At 38.4% G+C, this 23,192-nt stretch overlaps 1 protein-coding gene across 4 annotated transcripts in view; it reads left to right on the top strand.

Annotated features, from left to right (window-relative positions):
• The window catches only part of LOC127450064 (ubiquitin carboxyl-terminal hydrolase CYLD-like), a 37,572-nt gene extending 24,880 nt beyond the window's left edge, over positions 1–12,692 (top strand). For 2 of the 4 annotated variants that reach the window (XM_051713809.1, XM_051713793.1), the window contains 7 exons: positions 31–122; positions 4,587–4,653; positions 5,224–5,356; positions 5,715–5,844; positions 7,643–7,761; positions 8,084–8,300; positions 8,464–12,692. In XM_051713809.1, coding sequence (XP_051569769.1) covers positions 31–122; positions 4,587–4,653; positions 5,224–5,356; positions 5,715–5,844; positions 7,643–7,761; positions 8,084–8,300; positions 8,464–8,648 — 943 coding nt within the window. In that variant the 3' untranslated portion in view covers positions 8,649–12,692. The remainder of the gene's footprint in view (positions 1–30; positions 123–4,586; positions 4,654–5,223; positions 5,357–5,714; positions 5,845–7,642; positions 7,762–8,083; positions 8,301–8,463) is intronic. The other 2 variants (XM_051713801.1, XM_051713818.1) reach the window with 1 other exon arrangement.
• The last annotated feature ends 10,500 nt before the right edge of the window (positions 12,693–23,192 follow it).

Raw genomic sequence — 23,192 nt, 5'->3', positions numbered from 1 at the left:
CTCTCTGTGTTTGTGTGTTTTGGGTGTTAGACATGGGTATGTGTGTGCCACTAAAATCATGAAACTTAGGAGGATATTGGAGAAAGTGGAGGCAGCGTCAGGATTCACTTCAGAAGAGAAGGGTGAGATGGTTTTTATTGTGTTTCATTAAGATGTCACTGTAGAAGAAATGTATTGATGAGGAAATACTGCCCTCTGTAGGCACAAATGTAAGCTGAGAAGCCGTGTATATAACAGTGTGTAAATATTATTTCCAGAAAAGCTATATACAGTGCATTCAGAAAGTATTCAGACCCCTTAATTTTTTTTCACATTTTATGTTGCAGCCTTATTTTTTCACATCAATCTACACTCCATACTGCATAATGACAAAGCAAAAACCAGATTTTTGATAACTTTGCAAATTTATTAATAAGATTAAAACTGAAATATCACTTTGACATAGGTATTCAGACCCTTTGCTATGACACTTGAAATTTAGCTCAGGTGCATCCCATATCTCTGGATCATCTTTGAGATGTTTCTACACATTGATTGGAGTCCACCTGTGGCAAATTAAATTGATTGGACATGATATAAGGTCTCACAGTTGAAAATGCATATCAGAGCAAAAACAAAGCCATGAGGTCAAAGGAACTGCCTGCAGAGCTCAGAGACAGGATTGTGTCGAGGCACAGATCTGGGGAAGGCTACAAAAAAAATTGGCTGCATTGAAGGCTCCCAAGAGCACCGTGGCCTACATAATTCTTAAATGAAAGAACAACTAGGACTCTTCCTAGAGCTGGCTGCCGAGCCAAACTGAGCAATTGGGTGAGAAGGGCCTTGGTAAGAGAGGTGACCAAGATGGTCACTCTGGTTGAGCTCCAGAGATGGGAGAAACTTGCAGAAGGACAACCATCACTGAAACACTAAAATAGCACCTAAAGGACTCTCAGACAGTGAGAAACAAGATTCTCTGGTCTGATGAAACAAAGATTGAACTGTTTGGCCTCAGTTCCAAGCGTCATGTCTGGAGGAAACCAGGCACCGCTCATCAGCTGCGCAATACCATCCCAACGGTGAAGCATGGTGGTGGTAGCATCATGCTGCTGGGATGTTTTTCAGCGGCAGGGACTGGGGGACTGGTCAGGGTTGAAGGAAAGCTGAACGCAGCAAAATACAGAGATAAACTTAATGAAAACTTGGTCCAGAGCTCTCAGGACCTCAGACTGGGTCAAAGGTTCACCTTCCAACAGAACAATGGCCCTAAGCACACAGCCAAGACAATGCGAGAGTGGACAACTCTGTGAATGTCCTTGAGTGGCCCAGCCAGAGCCCGGACTTCAACCCAATCGAACATCTCTGGAGAGACCTAAAAATGGCTGTCCACCGATTGTCCCCATCCAACCTGACAGAGCTTAAGAGAATCTGCAGAGAAGAATGGCAGGAAATCCCCAAATCCCCAAAGAGTGTGCAAAGCTTGTCGCATCATACCCAAAAAAGACTTGAGGCTGTAATCACTGCCAAAGGTGCTTCAACTAAGTACTCAGTTAAGGGTCTGAATAGTTATGTCAATGTGATATTTACGTTTTTTTCTTTTTAATAAATTTGCAAAGTTATCAAAAATCTGGTTTTTGCTTTGTCATTATGGGGTATGGAGTGCAGATTGATGTGAAAAAATAATTTAAAGCATTTTAGCATAATGCTGCAACATAACAAAATGTGAAAAAAATTGAGGTGTCTGAATACTTTCTGAAAGCACTGTAGGTGTTGGCTATATTCATATTGAATATATGAATATGTGTCTTTAATATTGGGGAACAGCACATATGGTTATTGCTAGTGGTCGACTGATATATCGCTGAGGCCGATAAATCAGCCAATATTCTGACTTTTTTCATTATCGGCATCGCCCGATAAATTTTCCCGTTTGGACGATTTTTTTCTTGAGGGCGCCGAAAATCACCTGCTTGCATGTGAAACGACTGAGAGATGTAAACAACCAGTCACGGTTCGTTTTGTTGTTACGTGCCATCATGTTACTACAATAATAGACCAATGTGCAACGCAGTGTCACTTAAACGGTCCGCATATCAGAGCCGCGGCAGACGCGTTTGAGCTTGTAATGTTAAAGTGCTCACCTGTTTCACTCTCCCTCTCTCTCCTCAACAGTTCTCTGTAATTTTTAACCATCTCATCTAAAGTAAAAAGGCAAATATTTTTAAAACTAGTATCATATACCATATGCAAATATGCACATATCTAGTTAAAACAGGTGTAATAAACCTCACACAACTTCAGCAGATCCAGCATCCTGTGGAGCGCTCATAAATCTTCCCCTGATGCATGTATTCTAACGGTCTCTCCTCAGCAGTTCCCTGTCACTTTTAACTTTATTTTCTAATGAAAAAAGGCAAATATCAATAAAACTTCTATTATATACCATTTGCAAATATGCAGATACCTTGTTTAAACAGATGTAATTCACAACCCTCATGAAAATCCAGCGTTTTCTTCCCGTCGAGCGCTCATCTAATATCTTCATCTGAAGCACGTGTTCTATCAGCCAGAATCAAAAACTTCAGGATCAAAAGTTCCTTTCATTTACAAATCATGACGGTCTGACCTGTGACAATCCAAGCAGGCGATCCAAGCTGTTTAAACTGTCAGGAGATTTGTTGCTGCTCGCGGTGGATCCGCACAAGCGCGTGAGAGCAACTTCAAAGCTGCGTCCAAAACCAGGAAAATGCTGCCTCCGGAGGCTGTATAAGGATGCTTTTAAAACTGTTCAGAGACCAGTTTCCTTAAGAGTTCCATTCATTCAAAACAGCTGTCAGTTAAGCCATTAACTGATTAGGCAGCTAGGTAGCAAGTCAGCTGCCTACGTTTTCGGATGCAGCCCAAGGTAAAAGCACTTCATGTGTGCTTAAATATCTAATTCACTATGAACAAGTAAATGTCTTATTCACTATGCACTGTATGTACAATTGATTTGATTCTGTATTTTTTGAGAAAATGCTATTGCTAATGTGGACATGCCATCCATGGTTGCTGGACTACTGTGTGTACTGTTATTTCCTCCTTTCATATATTAACAATTTCTTCATGTGCAAATAAATAGCTAAAATTTGATGACTAAACAGAAATCTGAAGAAACTGCTATCTACCATTTAAAATACAAAATTTTTTTTTTTAGTTTTGTGTGAAATTGAGTAAATATAGTGATACATTTTTTTTTTTTTTAGCAATTTTATGTTTTTTGTTTACTATATTAAATTGTGTGATATATCGGCATTGTGTCAGCCTATCAGCCACCCTGCTCTCTGGATATCGGCATTTGCCATTAAAAAAAAATCCATATTGGTCGACAACTAGTTATTGCATTTATTATTAGAGGGGCACCAACACCATATTTTACAGGCAATTTTGATAATTTTTTAATGGGCAAAACTACGGAGCCCTTTAGAGGATAGGGCGGATTTTTTTTTTTTTTCTGAAATTGTTTTGCGTGCCCTCACAATAAGTTTTGCATTCCCTCGCAATAGTTTGCGTTCCCTTGCAATACGTTTTCTGTGTGCCCTCGCAATAAATTTACCATGGTTTTACTATAGTTACCATATTTTAGCTTTGATATTCATAGTGAAATCATAGTAATAATTCAGGAAAATGAAAACTATGGTAACACCATGGTATTTGAGGTAAAACCATTGTAACCACAAGAATTACCATGGTTAATCTATAGTAAAACCATGGTTACTATATACAATAGTAAAACCATGGATTCTGCCAAAAACAAAACATGGTTAGCCTACAACAGTCATGGTTACTACAACATTATTATAGAAAAATTATTTCCGGCAAAAACTATGGTTACTACAGTCTACAATATTACTATTATAAAGCCATAGTTAAACTATGGTATTTGTATAGTAAAACCATAATAATGACAAAATTATGATTTGTATTACCAGTTTTCATTTTCCTCCATTATTACTATGGGTTGACTATGAATATCATGGTTAAAATATGGTATTGAAGCAAAACCATGGTAAATTTATTGGGAAGGAAAGCAAAACTCTTGCAAGGCCACGCAAAACTTATTGCAAGGGAACTAAACTATTTCAGCAAAAAATTCCCACCATGTCCTCTAAGGGGCTCAACTGTATTCATAAGAAAAAAAAAAAAAAGCATTCATACTTTTATTTTTTTTTTATTTATGTTTTTTAATTTACCCTTGGTGGAAGTTTATAATGTTCATTTCTTTTATCTACAGTACATCCTGCTGTTGTAGGGAACATACTAAACCCAGGTGGCACCTGTTATGTCCACAATTCCACCCTGATTTCACAAAGTTATCACACACGGTGCATTCCATTCTGTTTGCAGAGAGGAGCATGACAAGCAGAGTGAAAAGAGATAAACGAAAGATTTCTAAACATTTATTTTATAAGGATGATAATTCAGTGCACTAAAAGCCAAATAATTCACTAAAACACGCATTCTATATATTAATATACAGCGCACCAATAATGTACTACATGCAAAAGTAAAAGCATCTGTGTTCAGTGACATAATTTAGCTGAGGCATCTGTTCCTTCCCCATGTAGATCCAGAGGAATTCCTCAACATACTGTTTCATCACATCCTGAGAGTTGACCCACTTCTCAAACTACGGTGTGCCTCACTCACAATTTTCAAATACATGCTAGAATCAGAATATACAAGAACTTTAATTTTAATGTATTAAAGAACCATGAAATATTTCCCCTCTCTTTGTGCAGGACAATTTGAAAGACTTATATTGGTAAAGATGAACATTAAATGTTTTTTCGATGACCAAATCATCAGTATCAGCCAATATTAGTATTTCTTTTTAAATTGTATCACACTTATTTGGCTAATATTGGAAGCAGATAATATCAGGGTTTATTTTTTTTATAATTAAAAATACTTTTTCTTTGTCAGGTCTTAAGAAGTACTAAACAGTTATATACTGTATCTCTTTAACTGTACATTTGTAATTGTTTTTTTTTTTTATTCCTGATGTTACTTGAAGCATCTAAAAGTTCTTTAACATAAATATATTGGTGAAAAAAATATGCAAAACAGTATTAATTATATTGTCAGCAACCATATAGCTTATCAGCTATAAAATCAAAAATAATCTGCCATCACTGTTGACCAAAATCTCTCTTTTGGTGCATTGCTGCTGAAGACAAAGTGGTATAATGTGTTTTTCTGCAGGTCTGCAGGGCAGAAGGTGCAGGACTCTTACTTCTATCAAATCTTTATGGATAAGAAAGATAAAGTGCTGGTGCCAACCAGCCAGCAACTACTAGAATGGTCCTTCATCAACAGTGACCTCAAATTTGCAGAGGTATACATAACCAGGGCATGCACTGACTGTATCTTTTTGAAGCACAGAAATAGTGAAGATGCCACTTGCAGTAAAAATTTTTATTGAAACACGTTTTCTTTTTTTCCATTTATCAATTTGTTTTCATTTGTATGTAAAGCACTTTGAAGTATTAGTTGTGTGAAAATGTTTAATAATTTGTATTATTATTATTATATTGGAGTATAAGTTTCAGTGTTAAATTTTCCTCAAATACGCAAATAGACAAAATACAGAAATAAAGAGAAGACACATTCAGAGGAGATCCTGTCCAAATATTGTTGGTTAATGTGGTGAATAGGACCAATGAATGATAATGCTCTTCTCTGTTTGTTTCCAGGCCCCCTCTTGCCTTATAATCCAGATGCCTCGCTTTGGAAAGGACTTTAAGATGTTTAATAAGATCTTTCCTTCCCTGGAGCTTGACATCACAGATCTATTAGATGACAGTGAGTCAGTTCAACATCTCAGTTGAGTTGCATTGTTAGTAGAATAACATTCACCAGATACCAAAATAAAAATGTATAATACAATGCATTCAGAAAGTATTCAGACCCCTTCATTTTTTTCACATTTTGTTATGTTGCAGCCTTATGCTAAAGTGCTTTAAATAAAAAAAATTTCACATCAATCTACACTCCATACCCCATAACGACAAAGCAAAAGATTTGATAACTTTGCAAATTTATTAAAAAGAAAAACTGAAATATCACATTGACATAACTATTCAGACCCTTAATCCAGTACTTGAAGCACCTTTGGCAGTGATTACAGCCTCAAGTCTTTTTGGGTATGATGCGACAAGCTTTGCACACCTGGATTTGGGGATTTTCTGCCATTCTTCTCTGCAGATCCTCTTAAGCTCTGTTAGGTTGGATGGGGACTGTCGGTGGACAGCCATTTTCAGGTCTCTCCAGAGATGTTCGATTGGGTTCAAGTCCGGGCACTAGCTGGGACACTCAAGGACATGCACAGAGTAGTCCCTTAGCTACTCTTGCATTGTCTTTGCGGTGCACTTAGGTTCACCTTCCAACAGGACAGTGACCCTTTGGCCCAGTCTGAGGTCCTGAGCACTCTAGACCAGGTTTTCATTAAGTATATCTCTGTATTTTGCTGCATTCAGCTTTCCTTCAACCCTGACCAGTCCCCCAGTCCCTGCCTTTGAAAAACACCCCCACAGCATGATGCTACCACCACCATGCTTCACCGTTGGGATGGTATTGCACATGTGATGAGCGGTGCCTGGTTTCCTGCAGACATGACTTGGAATTGAGGCCAAATAGTTTAATCTTCGTTTCATCAGACCAGAGAATCTTGTTTCTCACAGTCTGAGAGTGCTTTAGGTGCTTTTTTTATGTGTCTTGCACTGAGGAGAGGCTTCCGTCTAGCCACTCTGCCATAAAGCCCAGATCAGTGGAGTGTTGCAGTGATGGTTGTCCTTTTGCAAGTTTCTCCCATCTCCACACATGATCTCTGGAGCTCAACCGGAGTGACCATCAGATTCTTGGTCACCTCTCTTACCAAGGCCCTTCTCCCCGGATTGCTCAGTTTGGCTGGGCGGGTTCTAGGAAGAGTCCTGGTTATTCCAAACTTCTTCCATTTAAGAATTATGGAGGCCACTGTGCTCTTGGGAGCCTTCAATGCAGCCAATTCTTTTTGTAGCCTTCCCCAGATCTGTGCCTCGACACAATCCTGTCTCTGAGCTCTGCAGGCAGTTCCTTTGACCTCATGGCTTGGTTTTTGCTCTGATATGCATTTTCAGCAGTGAGACCTTATATAGACAGGTGTGTGCCTTTCCAAATCATGCCCAATCAATTGAATTTGCCACAGGTGGACTCCAATCAAAGTTCAGAAACATCTCAAAGATGATCTAGAGAAATGGGATTCACCTGAGCTAAATTTCAAGCGTCATAGTAAAGGGTCTGAAAAGTTATGTCAAAGTGATATTTCAGTTTTTTCTTTTTAATAAATGTGCAAAGTTATCAAAAATCTGGTTTTTGCTTTGTCATTGTGTGAGGTATGTAGTGTAGATTGATGTGGAAAAAAATAAAAAAATTATTTAAAGCATTTTAGCACAAGGCTGCAACGTAACAAAATGTGAAAAAATGAAAGGGTCTGAATACTTTCTGAATACACTGTATGTGTGTGAGTGATTGAGCTCATTTTATGGAGGTTATAACTTTGAAGCATTCTTTTATAGCTGTGCTCTGTTTCAGTGTGAGAAAACAAATAGTATAATATGTGTGTGTGTGTGTGTGTGTGTGTCAGCTCCAAGAGAATGTCGAATTTGTGGTGGTTTAGCTCTTTATGAGTGCAGAGAGTGCTACGAAGATGGTGGCATCACACCAGGAAAGATTAAGCAGTTCTGTGAAAAGTGCAATACACAGGTAAAACACAGACATATGCAAACACAAACATACCCTTCGCTTATTTGTATGAAAATTCAAAAACTTGTCTGCAATATCGCTCATATCCACTAGATGGAGACTTGTCCATATGAATCAAAGGCCAGCTCAATCGCATTTACATAAGAGTAGACTATAACGTTTCATTACACTGGTTAAATATACATTAATGTGCATATTTGATTTGTGCATAACTGTGTGTACATGCATTTTCTTTATCTGACACTGACATGCTTCTGTGGCTATGTGCATGTTCTTATGCTTGTGTGAGACCATGCATATGTTTCACTTCCTGGACCTTCAGGTACATCTGCACCCACGGCGTAAGGCTCATCGGTATGTTAAGTTATCTGTCCCTAAAGAGCTGCTGGAGTCAGCATGGAGACAAGGTTCTTACCCTCAACAGCAGATGGAGCTGTTTGCTGTGCTCTGCATTGAGACAAGCCACTATGTCGCCTTCGTGAAATACGGATCCGCAGACTCTGCCTGGCTCTTCTTCGACAGTATGGCTGATCGTGATGGTACAGAGAAAAAAAAATATAAATCTCTCACTCCTTAATAATAGCAAATTATTAATAATAATAACAACAATAACAACAACAAACTCTCCCTTTTATAATTGACACCATATTGTTCTTTACAATATTTTATTTCAATAATTTTCTGTTCTGTTTTTGGTTTTAGGTGGCCAGAATGGGTTTAACATCCCACAGGTGTCCCCATGTCCAGAAGTAGGGGCCTACCTGAAGATGACCCCTGAGGAGCTTCATGCGCTGGACCCCAAGAACATCCAGGGCTATGCCCGCAGACTTCTCTGTGATGCTTATATGTGCATGTACCAGAGTCCTACTATGAGCCTCTATAAATAGAGAGGGGGAAATAGAGAAAGGAGGACAGAAAGGCAGAAAAGCAAAAAGGGGGAATGGCAGAGAATGAGAGAGATGATAGAAAGAGGGAACCGAGGAAAGTACACAAGCAGGGGGCTGTGGTACAGGAAAGTGTGATGGTGCCCAGTAAGACGCACACCTACGAACCCTCGAGATCGAACAAACCACGTACAGCCCTTCCAGTCGCCTCATCCTCTTTTCTGCATCTCTCTGTATGTACTGCAGAGTAAATACGTGCATGAGAGTGAGGGAGAGTTCAAGAGAACGAAAGGAAAAAAGCCTTTTTGCACTGAGTGAGAGCGTATATGTTTGTGTGTGTTTGTTGAAGTGTTGTTTTCTCTTATTTGTGCTGTCTTTGGCTGAGCTCAAACACTTGAGTGTGTCTCACTCCCGTCATGTTGTTTGAGCATGGAGAGAATCCACACTCTTTCCAGCCCTCAGGCATATCGCAGACACTCACTCACTGGATGGCTTCATATTCTCCATCTACCACCAGAACTGACCCCTCTAAACAACAACACATTCATCCCCTGTAAATTATGCTGCGGAAGAATGACCAAAACCTCTTCCCCTCTGTCTGAACACTTCCACTCTTATCCCTTAACCCATCTAATGCACTGCAGCATCCAGCATTAATTATCGTGCAGATGCATTATGTGTCTAGTCCCTGTTTTTTGCCTCTATAGTTTGCTGTGAAGTCTTTGTCTGGTGTTTTCATATACTGCAAAGCCCTTGACTGCCACGCACTGGTCACAAATCAAGACCGAAGAATGAGATGGTGATTGGAAAAAGCACACAAATATTTTTGGAATATAGTTTTGTTTTATTTTGTATTTATTTATTTTTTTTTAATTATGAATATGATTGAGCTTTGTCTTGTTGAAATAGGAAGTACATCTAAAGTATTGGCTTTTCCATTACTTGGTTTATATAAATATTGATATGTTATTTTAAATTATTGCAAAAATAATAACAGTTCCCCAGGCCATGCTTCTCTGAGGTCTTCAACAGCTAGGGTGTGCAAAAAAAAGAAAAAAAAAAAAATCTACTGAATTACAGATACAGGTCAAAACTTGCAAGATAAAATAATATAAAGTGTTATGATATTCCATAAGTTACAATTTTCCAGTCAGTGACATGTAAAACATGTTAAAAGATCTATGATTAAATATTCTGGGTTCAATACAAGTGAAACTCATTTGACAGCATTTGTGCAATAATGTTGATCACTACGAAAAAATAGTTTTAACTCAGCCCTTGTTTATTTAAAAATCTTGGTTCGAGTAAGGCACTTACAATGGAAGTAAATAAACATTCAAGTACACATAGTTTCAAAAGTATAGTCACAAGATGTAAACATTATATGTATTAACATGATTTTAGTGTGATTAAATCACTGAAAGGATTTACAGTAAGTCATTGTAGCAACAAAGTTTTAATATAGGATATAATTTTACACAGAAAAGGTAAGTGATTTTATCACTCTAAAATCTCATTGACACGTATAATGTTAATGTATTGTTTCTATACACTTAAAACAATGTGCATTTTAATGTTTACGGACTGGCCTACTTCACTTCCATTGTAAGTGAACTTAAATAACTGAGTGACAATTTGAAAAATATTTTTGTGGTAATAATGCCACAAATGCTGTCGGTTGAGTTTAACTTGAATTGAAACCCATAATATTACTTTTAAATGTGTTGTTTGTATATGAAGTGCTCTGGTCAGAGTGTTAAATTAAGAGGCTGACTCGGCAAGAGCTGTCTCAATCTATACTGCTGTGCCGTTGGCTAATCCGCAGTAACACTGTCCATTGAGATACTGGCTTAATGTATAGTGCACACTTTTGCTAAAGGTTACTGGATTGTTTACACAGACCTGGTTTATACTGAAGAATTCTCTCAGAATTAGAAAATGAAAGTGACTCATTACTCGGCACATATATTGGGATTGTTTTTTAATCTCTGCTGATGTAACTGTACACTGTGGGAGAGATTCTCTGTGAGAGGCTGTAATGGGAGAACAGATGAAGACTGGTGTACTTGTATAAAATTAAGCCAGGTGGACTTTATCATCTCTGTGCTGTTCTCTTAAATGTTAACTAAATTAAAATGCCATTTTAAAAACGTGCTGTGATGGCTGCATTGCTTTTAATTCGTTTAAAATGATGTGCGTTTAAATGTGTGATTTTTATTTTATATTTTTCCTTCATTTTTAGCAGTGAAGACAAAGAATTAGGCAAGTTTCACGACAAGCAGAAGGAAGGAGAGCAGGACTGGGTGTGTGTGTGTGAAGTGAATATTTACCTTGAAATGTTGACGATGTGCCACCAAGCTGTGAGAATCTCTGTCTTCACATGTCACAGAGATGTGTGCTATGTTTTGATCTTTGATGCCAGCAGTGTTTTTTTTGGTTTTTTTAACCTTCCAAGTGTGTGAGAGTGTGGGTCAGAGTGTTTGTAGACAGCCTTCAACAGGCAGATGGGTGGAGGTCTATTCATTTAGATGTCCATTGCTTTTCAGTGTTGTCATAAGTCTGAGAGTTTGTGTGGGGATTTGTCTACTGCCAGCAGTGCTGCTTTCACCTGTCACCTGTGTGTATCTCATTAACATGGTGTCATGGCCACAAATACACCAACACTGGACAGATGGGGCTGATCTATAGTGAAGTCTCAGCAGTTGGAGACACACACACGCACACACACCATTTAAGTCTCCGCCCTGGCTCTACACTGATGACTTCATATGGTCACAGTCGTAACATGTTTGGTATTACCAGAACAGTGAGCAATATCATTTTCCCAAATTGGCCAAATCCCTGATCAGCCACAGTAAATCAGTTCATGTGTCTTTATAAATGTGACCACATCTCTTGTTTTTCACAAATAAAAATGTTAAATGTGTGTACTCCATCTTCAGAACTCAAAACACACACCACTGCTACTTAGCCTTGTCATTTCATGTGCACTTCCAGCATGCAAACTGCACAATTGTCATGCCATTGTTTGCCATCACAACAGCTGGCACACAATGCTCTATTGTAGCTTAACGCTGTAACATATGCCTGCCATGTGCCTCATTCTAATTTAGCCTACGTTTGCGGTGCTACCTGACCAGATGGAGAGCAGTATTGCCATTCTCACCATTAGAGTATAGCCTCGGGGGTGTGAATCTCAAATAAAATCAAAGCATATGGATTCTTCCTCTGTCTTTTGATAAACAGAAGACCTACCGTTGTCAGAGGTTTACCTTAGAGCCTCCCAATGAGAGTTCAGGAATATAATGATTAGTTCATTTTGTGTGCTCTGGCTGTGTAGGACTATGAATTGTTTATGCACAGTACAGCAATAGACCTTATTCCAACTAGCACCATATTTGAGTTTGGATGGGAATGAAGACGAGGCTGTGAGGGATCACTTGCACTTTCTTAAATGGCACGCACTGCATAAAACAATATATGTAAAGGTCCTGGATCACATCTAATTTTCACAGCTTGTGTTTATTGTATACTAAAATTTTTTTTTTTTTTTTTTTTTTTTTGGAAAGATGTACAGTATTTTCAATGATTCATCAGCTAAATGAGAAATGGCAAGTTTAAATTAAAGTCTATCCCTCACAGACTTGTTTTTTATTTCCATCACACATCAAATATGGTGCTACTCTAAATAAGGTATATAGTGATTTGAAGCATCAGAGCCACTGTCTTCTGCTTGATAAAAGAAAAAGTTATGTTGTAAATCAAGAAAAAGGGACCCAAAATGCCTTGCAAACAATTATCACTTGAATTTTTCCCAAAGCAATGCATTTGAACACATCTTTCACAGGTTGACAAAATACTCATGGTCTTTGACATTCAGCTTTGCCAATAATAAGAGTAATTCTCCTGTGACCACTTCTGTTCTGGTTTTGAAGCACTCTGATTTTATGACTGCATACGTCACTCACTATGTCAGTATGTTACTGCGTGTTGACAGCATAAAAAAAAGTCAAGAAAATAAAAAATGGTGCACCATTTCAAGTATTAATGTGCTTTTTTAATGTGTTTTGAGTCCCCCTTGCATATTGTTTGTAGTGCCTGATCAGAAGTGTTGGTTACTAATTCCTGTTGTAGCTGATCACGCAAATACAGTATTACAATATCCATTTGCCATATGGCAAGAAATTCAACGTTTTGCTATAATTACTCGAAGCACTTATGCTATTCTAGCTTAGTAATATAATTTAACTTTAAAGGTGCACTCAGACATTTTTCATCATTTAGATATTTTACTTCTAATGAAATTAATTGTAATTTTGAAATATATGTATAAAATCAGGAGCACTCACATGAGATGAAGACTCCAGTCATATCAGTAACCTTATAAAAGCTGTTTTAGTCTACATGGAGAGGGTCCCCTCATGGGGACTTGGAAGCTCGTGTGGAAATTTTCAGAAAATAAGTAAGACATAGTAGGTTTATTTTCCTGAAAATAAACACTATGGCTCTGTTGTGCAGATTTGTTTTTAGTGGCCCGACCAGCTTGACACAGATGTTGTTTGGCTCAACAAATAGCACGAGTTTGGGGTGGAAAAATCTGTTCCCTGTCTGTCACTCACTTGACGTTGTGTCGATGTAGTGACACTAGGGGTTCGATCTTGAGAGCCCCAATTACCTTTGCTTAATATAGAAAAGGCAAATGAAAATTGGCGAGTGGAATTTGCATGCCACTCTCCGCCCCGGACATACAGGTATAAAAGGAGATGGCGTGCATCACTCATTCAGATTTTTTCTTCGGAGCCGAATACATGCTTGTGTTTGTCCTCTCACCTTTCGCTTACGCTGCTGGATTTTAACGGTGCATATCAGCGGTCACCCTCGCACGGTCGAGTGTTGTGCTTCCCCTGTGCGCTTCGGCAGCTGAGTCCAAGGGTGCTAAAAGAGTATAAACAAAAGAGTATATTTCCTTCTAAAAGAGCTTGCGCAAACGCTTGGCGTCTTTTTAAAGATGTCCTTCCGTATTTGCGCTACTGGATGTGGCCGTTATCTCTCCCCTCCGGACAGCCATGAAATCTGTCTCGAGTGCTTGGGGCACCAGCACGCCGAGGCAGCTTTCGTGGAAGGGTTATGTTCTCATTGCTAGGCCTCCTAAGTCCTGCGCCCCATCTGCTTCTTGCCAGAGCAATTCTCCTGCGGTGCCAGCCCCGGCTCCCGTACCATTGGAGCCAAAATGCCAGCCTCAGAGAAGAAGATCCTCCCGCGGGAAGTCGGCTCCACCTGCCCGTCAGCTGGCCCCCAAGAACCCCAGATGGGCTTGACCTGGCACGGGCGACCCGGGATGAGGCGACTGACTCTGGCCGGACTAGCCCGGGTGGACTCTCCAGCCCTGGTCACCGGCCACCATTGCGGGCTTGCGGAGCAGCACATACCCCCGGGCTGTCTTCCAGGTTTGGCGCCTGCTCTACCTTGCCGCAAACCACCCTGCCCAGGCACGGTAAGTCCAGTCGTTCCCCTGGTGCCGCTGTCGTGGAGGCTGGAGGCCTGGTTAGCCCTCTCCAGCCCCTCACGGTGGCTCATCAGGACTATTCGCCTTGGCTACTTGGGTAAGTGCCTCCTCCCCCCCTTAATGGGACTAGGGAGACACCTTACCTAACTCACTGGAAGGTCACGATGTGGTTGAGCGCTCGCTGCGAGGCACGCAGCAGCTTGCCTGTGTCCACTCTTCCGTACCTCGTGACACAGTTCAGCGCCTGCGCCGTTTCCTATAGGAACCCCTAGTGTCACTACATCGACACAACGTCGAGTGAGTGACAGACAGAGAACATCTTGGTTACTGATGTAACCTCTGTTCCCTGATGGAGGGAACAAGACGTTGTGTCCCTCCTGCCGCTGTGCTTAACCGGCCACTGACATGGCCGTGACTCTCTGTCGGCTCCTCAGCATAAATCTGAATGAGTGATGCACACCATCTCCTTTTATACCTGTATGTCCGGGGCCTAGAGTGGCAAGCAAATTCCACTCGTCAGTTTTCATTGGCCTTTTCTATTTTAAGCAAAGGTGATTGGGGCTCTCAGGATCGAACCCCTAGTGACACTATATCGACAAAACGTCTCGTTCCCTCCATCAGGGAACAGAGGTTACATCAGTAACCAAGACGTTTTTTTTGACCAATGGCAGATGGAGGGTGCATTCACAAATCTGAAAACTACGTATATTTTTGCAATTCCGTTTGGTGATACTAGTGTCGCAGGAATCACAAATTTCAGCTTTAATTTGACCATCTATTGCTTTGGTTATATCATGTGATATGTCATATATGGACCTGTTTCAGTTACGTTACTTTTTCCTCGCAGCGGCCATATTTGTGACCAACAGTGGGAGGAAGCAATGGTGGTAAATGGAAAAAACACATATAAAACGATATCAAGAAAAACATCTAAAAACAATTGCTTTTGATCCATGCTAAGTCCCAGGAAAAGTGTATACAGTCAGCACAAATATTGCCAAATTTGACAATTCAACTCCGTACATCAGCTAGTCTGATGTGTTACCGACAAGGGAACACGCCTACTGGTACATCACCGAAAACATCTCTAATTTAGAAGTTACAAATTCTTTTGTGTTGTTTTCTGGTCTTATTTTATCTCAATATTACAAAACGTGTGTGATAATCCCGTCTGTCTGAATGTAAGCGCTGCTTTAACTCAAAGAATTATCATCCTAAGACTGTTCTTTCCCTGCTGTCTGCGACCAACTGTAGTCCTAGATCTGCAACACACTTTTGGATCGCGACCCACCAGTAGAGAAACACTGTTCTAAAGAACTTGTCTTGTGTCTGGGAACGACAGCGTGCCACACAGTTCTGGGAGCGTTATGTGTGTGCATTCCTCCATCCTTATGACTTTGCAGTGCGGATCTCTGAGATATTTTTCAAAAGTGCCAATAAACTTGCTCTTTGGCACATTTCAAGTTTGTATTTGATTATTTGCTTTGAAAATGCAGGCTTTAGATTTTCATGACACCTGTATATCGTGAACTCTTACTTGTTGATCTTCGATTGTGATGAAGTTCCAACGTAAAAAGTCTGCATGACTTTACCTTTGTTAAACGTTCCGTCAATGTATGCATTATTTTATTCGTGCAGAAATGATAACATTATCTATAAAAATATTAACATTACCAGGTGTACACACATCACAACAAAAGGACAGGCATTGCCTACGTTTAAATATTTAAGAGACGCAAAGTTCTCAATGTTTCCCCTCATTTCACAGACCAAGGGACAACCAGACAGCCGGACATTGTTTGAACACAAAGCATACACTGTTTCCTCAAGCAGCTCTGCATCTTCCTTTAACTCGACATGGTGCCGTGGTACCATTGAAGCTGACGTGTCGCTCCAGAGAGTTTGTTATTCTGGCAATGCTAACTCGAGTCATCCCTTTAAACACAGCACTGAAAACACAGCGAGAGGTGTAGCAACGATCAAAGATGTCTATCTAACGCATGTTTACATGATCCAACAAATTAAAAAAGCACAATGTCAATAGCAGCATTGATATTCCTGGTGGTGAATACCAGAGTGCCATCAAACAACTAGAAATAACTCCCATTGTCAAACTTCACAGCAAATTCCATAAGAAATATATGTAACCTGAGGTAAATTCATTTATTTGTGGGATTTCAAATATTAGTACACTCTCAAACATTATATAAGTTTCTTTCCTTGATTAAGATTTGCAATAAATTCTTGTTAGAGTACTATACAACTTTAAATCAACAGACCAAGTACCACAGTATCATCTGTCACATTGTAAGTATAAGATTTCATGCTTCTTGATAGTGCCACCTGGTGACCTAGGTTGGTACCTAATGCATGCTAATTGTTAGCTACCAAGCAAAAAAAAAAAAAAAAAAAAAAAAAAAAAAAAAAAAAAAATTTAGAGAGAAAGAAAACAAATATATGTAAATCAATATATATATATATATATATATATATATATATATATATATATATATATATAATCAATATATATATATATATATATAGAGAGCGAGAGAGAGAAACATTTTAGAATATATATATTTTTTAGAGAGAAAATAAATGAATTGATTTTTTTTTCTTCACAGTGTGGTTCGGGGCTTCCGTCGTGTTTGTCATGTTGTTGTTTAATCTTTCTTTCTCTCCCTGTTTTTTGTTTTGTTTTTGTTTTTCTCTCCTGTCTCACAATCTTTCACTGGATTGGACCATCCATGATTGATCCCCACCTGTGATTGGTGTGGCCGAAAAGACCAGGAGTATAAAAGAAGCTGCACCTGTAGGGGGAGCTCTGCTCAATTTTGCAACTTCCTGTGCAACCTTTGCTATTTGAAACCTGTTGTGATAAGAGTGTTTGTTGGGTGCTTTTGTTTGTCTACTTGCTCTATTGTTTGTATTGTTGTTACTGTTGCTTTGTGTTTCTCAGTCATATTTCTTTTTGCAAATTTTATGAATATTGTACATAGTTAACCACTTGAGAAGCTGAAAGGGGTGCCATTTCTTTTGTATATAGTTTTTTTTTCTTTTTTTCTCGTGTCTTGTTAGTTAGGTAGTTAGGGTATTTATTGCATTTTATTTCTCTTTTCATTTATTAGACAATTTAGTTTCTGTTGGTAGGAAGATTGTTTGTTAGTTGTTTTGGCCTTCGCTCACCCCTGAAGTTGTTCTTCCACTTGTGTTGTAAATAGAATTTGTAAAAGATTTGTATTTTCTTTGTCCCAAGTTTATATTTTGACTGGGATTTTAACCGAGGACCTCTCGCACACAATGAAATTAAATGAATAAGCAATTAAACACAATTAAATAAAAATAACTCAGGTTACATTTATTTCATATAGCATTTGTTGTCAAGTGTGACAGTGGGGGTTATTTCTTAGCTTGATGACCTTCACCACTGGGAATAACAACACTGCTATTGATATTGTACTTTCTTACATTTTTGGCCTATGTAAACATGCACTAGATGAACATCTTTGACTGTTGCGATGCCTCTCATTGTGTTTCTATACATTTTAAAATCAACAGATAATGTACCACAGATGTTCTGTCACCTTGTGAGCATAAGATTTCATGCTTACTGATAGTGGCACCTTGTGGGCGAGGCTGGTACCACATGCTAATTGTTAGCTAGCAAGATTTATTTTCTTATGTGCTGCCTCTTTCAGAGGAAAACAAATTCAAAGAAAAAAAAAAAAACATTTCAGAGAAACGTTTTTTTTTTTTTAGAAAAACAAAAAACAAACAAAACAAATGTTGCCCGAGAAAGATAATTTGTGGAGACATTTTTTGTTGTTGTAGGAAATTCTTGCTTTCAACTTGTGGATGAGACCTTCCATAATAATGAATAATCGTTTGATAAACTAAAGACCGTGATAGTTCTATAGTTTCTCTAAGAAGTGTTAGTCCAGTGGTAGTCTTCGCTTCAAATGTGAGGCGATATGGGTTAAATTCCTGTGCAAACATTCGTACACTCATACATGATTCGTAATAGCAAAAAAAAAATAAATAATAATAATAAAAAAAATAACATGCATGCTTATGATGACTACCCATGATGTACTTCCAAAAGATGATCTTTTAAAACAGTGCATTTCTTGTCATGAGCAAGTATAAAGGCCAAACTGACCAATGGGTGAGAATAAATGATACACTGAGAAAGCATGAAAATAAATGTTGTTTAGAAATTTTTAAGAATCCTGTTAACTATGGACTATGAACTTATAGTTGAACCATTCTCAGGAGATTCATATTATACTATGCCACAAAATATTACATTTGAGGGTACCATACTTTCAGGCAGGGGCGTAGCAGTCATTTTAAAAGTGTGTGTGTATGTGTGTGGGGTTCCGTTTCACACATGACAATAAAAGACTGAGCACAAGCTGGTCCAGAAAAAAATAATTAATCAATTACAATAATGATGCTTGTGCATTGTGGAATTTAAATTTATCCAATGATCAAAAGAAAATTTTAATCCTTTAAAATTTGTATGTCTACAGACCAACAAAGAGACTTTAATAGAGGTTAAGCATCATTTCCCTACAGTATGTGAACTGCTGAGCATGACTTTTATCAAAAGACAACAATAATAGTCTAATAATTATAATGAGCTTCAATAACGTCCATACGTTTTCATGTATAAAAAAACAGGTCTACATATCTCTTCACTTCAGTTAAAATGCATAAGTGTTCTAAGAACACAGCAGATCTATCTTTTTTCCAACAGTTTGTTGAATTCACACCAACATAGAGGTAAAAAACTGGAGCTGATGTTAAAAATAGCTTTACATATTTAACACAGATCTAGTAATCTGCTTAAATTGGCAAAAACAACTGATCAAACTATTACCTCACAAACATAATGTAAAAAGAATAATTTAATGAAGACTCATGCACTGATATAAACTCCACTTACAATGTGTGCTTAAAAGAAGGATTGTCCTTTGTTTTTTTTCTGCAGTGCATTTCACATAATGCTGCCAATTAAGAACGACATGCCGATAAATAACACTCATTTGTGTGTTCCTCATCTCTAGATTATTAATTTTGATCAACATCAATGCCAATAAAAAACATGGATAAATGAGCATTGTTGAAAGCAACTTTGTAGAAATGAATGCGAAATGAGTCGCGTTGATTTGACTGTCTGACTGAGAGCCTATTACGTAAGCGTTGTTTCGGCTCATGAAACTCACCTGTGATTGGCTGGATGGTCGCTCAATCAGCCCAAAGTAACAGAATACGAAGAATATTGTACACAAATCCACCATTCGGACTCAGTATGGGTTTAGCTTGGAAAAGTGCAGGGGACAAACATCACCTTTTTAAAGAGTGCGGGGGACATTTCTCCCACGACCCCTGTGGCTGCTACGCCCTTGCTTTCAGGCCTTTGCATTTCTAATAGGTACATTGCACTGTTAACACTTGCCATGCAAAGATAAGGCAATACACAGTAGCAACACATTTTGAAAAAATAAAAAATAAAATAAAAATAGTTATCAGCAAAATTGGGTCTCTTAGACTATCATCTGTCCTCTCTGACAGATGGGTTTGTCTCAGCTATGCTCAGATTCAGAGAAATGTGAGAATTTGATAAACCAATTGAAATCTGGACAAACAAAATCTTTTTGATTTTCACATTTTCTCAGTTTCAATGTTGGTGCAAGAACTGTGTTTTGCCTTTGTAGGCCAGTATTGACTTCAGTCTATTAAACACAGCCTGTTCGTCGCTCATAATAAGATTAAGCAGAAGCGTCATGCCCATTCAGAATTGCTCTTTTACATGGTGATCATTAGCTGTCAGGGTCAACACAAGTTAGATTTTTGTCTTTAGAACAATATAATCAAAACACATTCTGCTTACAATAAAAATGCATGGTAATCACTGGCTGTCAGATTAAGTTGCAAATTTGACTGATTTATTTCTAACAATAATAAAAGATGTGTATGTTTTTTACTATTTTTTTTTTTTAAACAGCCCTATTGAAAATGCAATTGAGCCTGATGCAATGGCTGGCACACGTATGCCCTGGAATTGAACCTGGGTCACTTCTTAAATAGCACGAAGGCTTTACCACTGGATTTGCACTCCATTAATATTACACTGAAACTATTTATAAAACTATAATTCATCATAATTTGAAACAAATGTCCTACTTTAACATGGGCATAAAATCTCTTTTAAACTGTACAAATTAATTGAAACAGACATCGATGAAACAATGCAGTTTAATAATTATGGCAACATTTTCACCTTGCGGTTCAGGGCTTCTGTACATTATAAGTAAAAGCAAGTAAGAGTATATTGCAGATTCATACTACTGAGACATTTCTGTCTGATACACTGTGTTGCAATTCAAATAATTTACTTGCAATTTACTTCGCTGACAAGTGTAATCGTCAGTTCCCATTTCAACGAACATCCCTCGTTAACATTGGCAATCATGTTACCATGTGAAACCATGCTTAAATTGCTCTTAATCTGTGTCAAATTCATTGGAACAGACATCTATGAAACAACACAGTTTAATTATTATGCCAACATTTATTAATAATGTGCAAAACCTCTTTTGTTTGCTCTTTAGAAATTCATATTCAACAAATCTGCTGGAATGTCAAGAAAATTATTCATGTGCACGCACACATCCCCAGATAACACAATCTCCATTTGATCCATAACACTTGAAAGATATAATTTTACTGAAAGAAAAATAATATTATGGCTCTATTGAGTAAACAGCAGTATCACTTTTCAAAATGTATAAATAGAAACAAAAATTCCACAGAATCGCATCTCACATCTCAGCATACTGACGGTATGGAACTTGGTCACAAACATGGCGGTCATACTGTGACATCACATGAAACAGGTCAATAGCTTACACACATTAACTGATGTATTTCCACAAATCAGACAACATAAATCTTAAAGCAATACTTTAGGATTTACTATCAGGCAATGAATAGTATACCCAAAAACAACTTCTTTCAACCAATGAAATCACTTTAGGGTCCTAGTGGGACAGCTTTTCAGGGGGGACTCAATTCTTCATGACACTGGCAAAGTATAAAACTCTTGTTTTAGCGCAATGGTTGATTGACTGGTGAGTAGGCAGTCCTTCACTGTTGTTCGCTGTGCACATTACAAACATATGCGTTTTTGACAACCTCCAAATGTGGTTTGAGTGATCACATTGCAAAACATTTTGGACTTTATTTACACCTGTTTTTAGTGCTGTCCAAAATGGATCTTATTACTAAATGTAAAGGGGCCAATATAATTCATATTGTGATAAGACTCTACTCTCTGCTTATAAAGTACATGCCTATTATCTGTGTACTCAACTTTGAAATATACAGACATTGGCTGTGATATGACAACTGTTTCCTGATTCACCATGGCTTGTTATTCACCAATACTGCTCGTTAGTTGAAATTCACTCTTTGAGCTCTTCCTTCTCAAGTTCCCAAGGGACTACATTCACACAGACCAGCGAGCGAGAGGGTAAATGTTTAAACCTACTCAGACAACAGGAAAACAGTGATTTCCAGCGATAAAGATGAAAGGGAATCTCGAGACAGAGCAATTTAAAGCCAATCAGTACTAACCCAATATAAATGTGGAGAATCACTTTAACTTCATCCTAACATCAGCTTTTATTGGATGTATTCAAAGCTCAAAAGCTGGTGCAGGTAATGCTGGGATGATGACTGATGATAGCAATAACTTTCCTCATTCACCCCTCTCTAAATTATCTCTTTGATTAAGAGTCTCAGCTCCAGTTCTTAATGACCATCTTGATGTCTCTGATCAAACTCTATCTGGTTGTCATTTGTTTTAGTTATAAAACATAGTCTTCACTAATTAAAGGTGATTATAAAAAGTTAAGTTTGTGAATAGTGAAAAGTGTGTGAGAGATAGAAGATACACGTTACATTGTGTGCCTTTCGTTTAATACTTGTTACTGTGTATCCGTACAGTCATTAATGAGTTGTGTAGCAGATGCTGCTGTTCGCTCTGAAGAACAGGTGTTGCAGAACTACATATGCAGTGTGCATGTGTAAAATATTTAACCCTATAACAGACAGCTCTGAGCAGAGATACAGATACACACACACATACACACTTTGGCATGTTTAAGGTGCCAAAAGCAGTTAGCATCGGAGTGTGACTTGTGGCAGGACTAGTGTGTCTGGCTGTACACCTGTGCACTCTTCATTTTTTCTACTTCCTCCTTCCTCTCATCTGTCTCACACAGCATTATTTACAAGGACACAAGGAAGTTTATGTATGTGAATGCATGTTTTAGCAAACAGATTTGTTCCTAGTTCTGTAATGCATGTGTCTATATTGCCTCTGCAATAGCTTTCCTTTAAAAGTAGTAAACAAACCCTAATATATTGTTAAGGGATTTAAGGGCTCCAAAGTGCTAGACCTCACACTTTATGGCAAATACATCTATTACACATGCAAACACTAATTCGTAATATAAGGAAACATATGTCTTCTTTCATATATACTTGCAAAATTGGAGGAGCACTCAAGGCCTACAGAGAAACACTGAGTTTGGTGTGAGTGAACCCTCATCACCATGCAGATGACACAAGTCTATCCCCTCGACTCTGAGGTAAAACTCATAAAGAGTGCTTGTACACACACAATAGCATCTTCTCCCAGTGCTGGCAGTTCTATTGTGCTATATGGCAGGAGTCCACGCGGAGTGCAATTATTCGTTTGTGATACATCCTTTTTTCCTGTCATTCCCTTTGTAGCGCAGAATGCTGGTTTTGTTCCGATGCTCGGTGTTCCGGCTGGCAGCTGTCAGCTCCGATACCGTCTACTGCTCTCAGTGTTCCCGGCCGCTCCAGTCAGAATTCCTAATTAGATTTGCCATTTTCACGTGGCTGATTGCCATACATAACAACACAAAGAAGCCGACAACCCCCCCCCCCCCCCCCCCAGCTCTAACTGTAACAATTCATAACAATGCTCATTAACATGTATGGTG

This window comes from Myxocyprinus asiaticus, chromosome 2, assembly GCF_019703515.2.
Source record: "Myxocyprinus asiaticus isolate MX2 ecotype Aquarium Trade chromosome 2, UBuf_Myxa_2, whole genome shotgun sequence".
Classification (NCBI taxonomy): domain Eukaryota; kingdom Metazoa; phylum Chordata; class Actinopteri; order Cypriniformes; family Catostomidae; genus Myxocyprinus; species Myxocyprinus asiaticus.
Note: the sequence above shows the minus strand (reverse complement) of the source record. Positions and strands in the feature narration are given on the sequence as shown.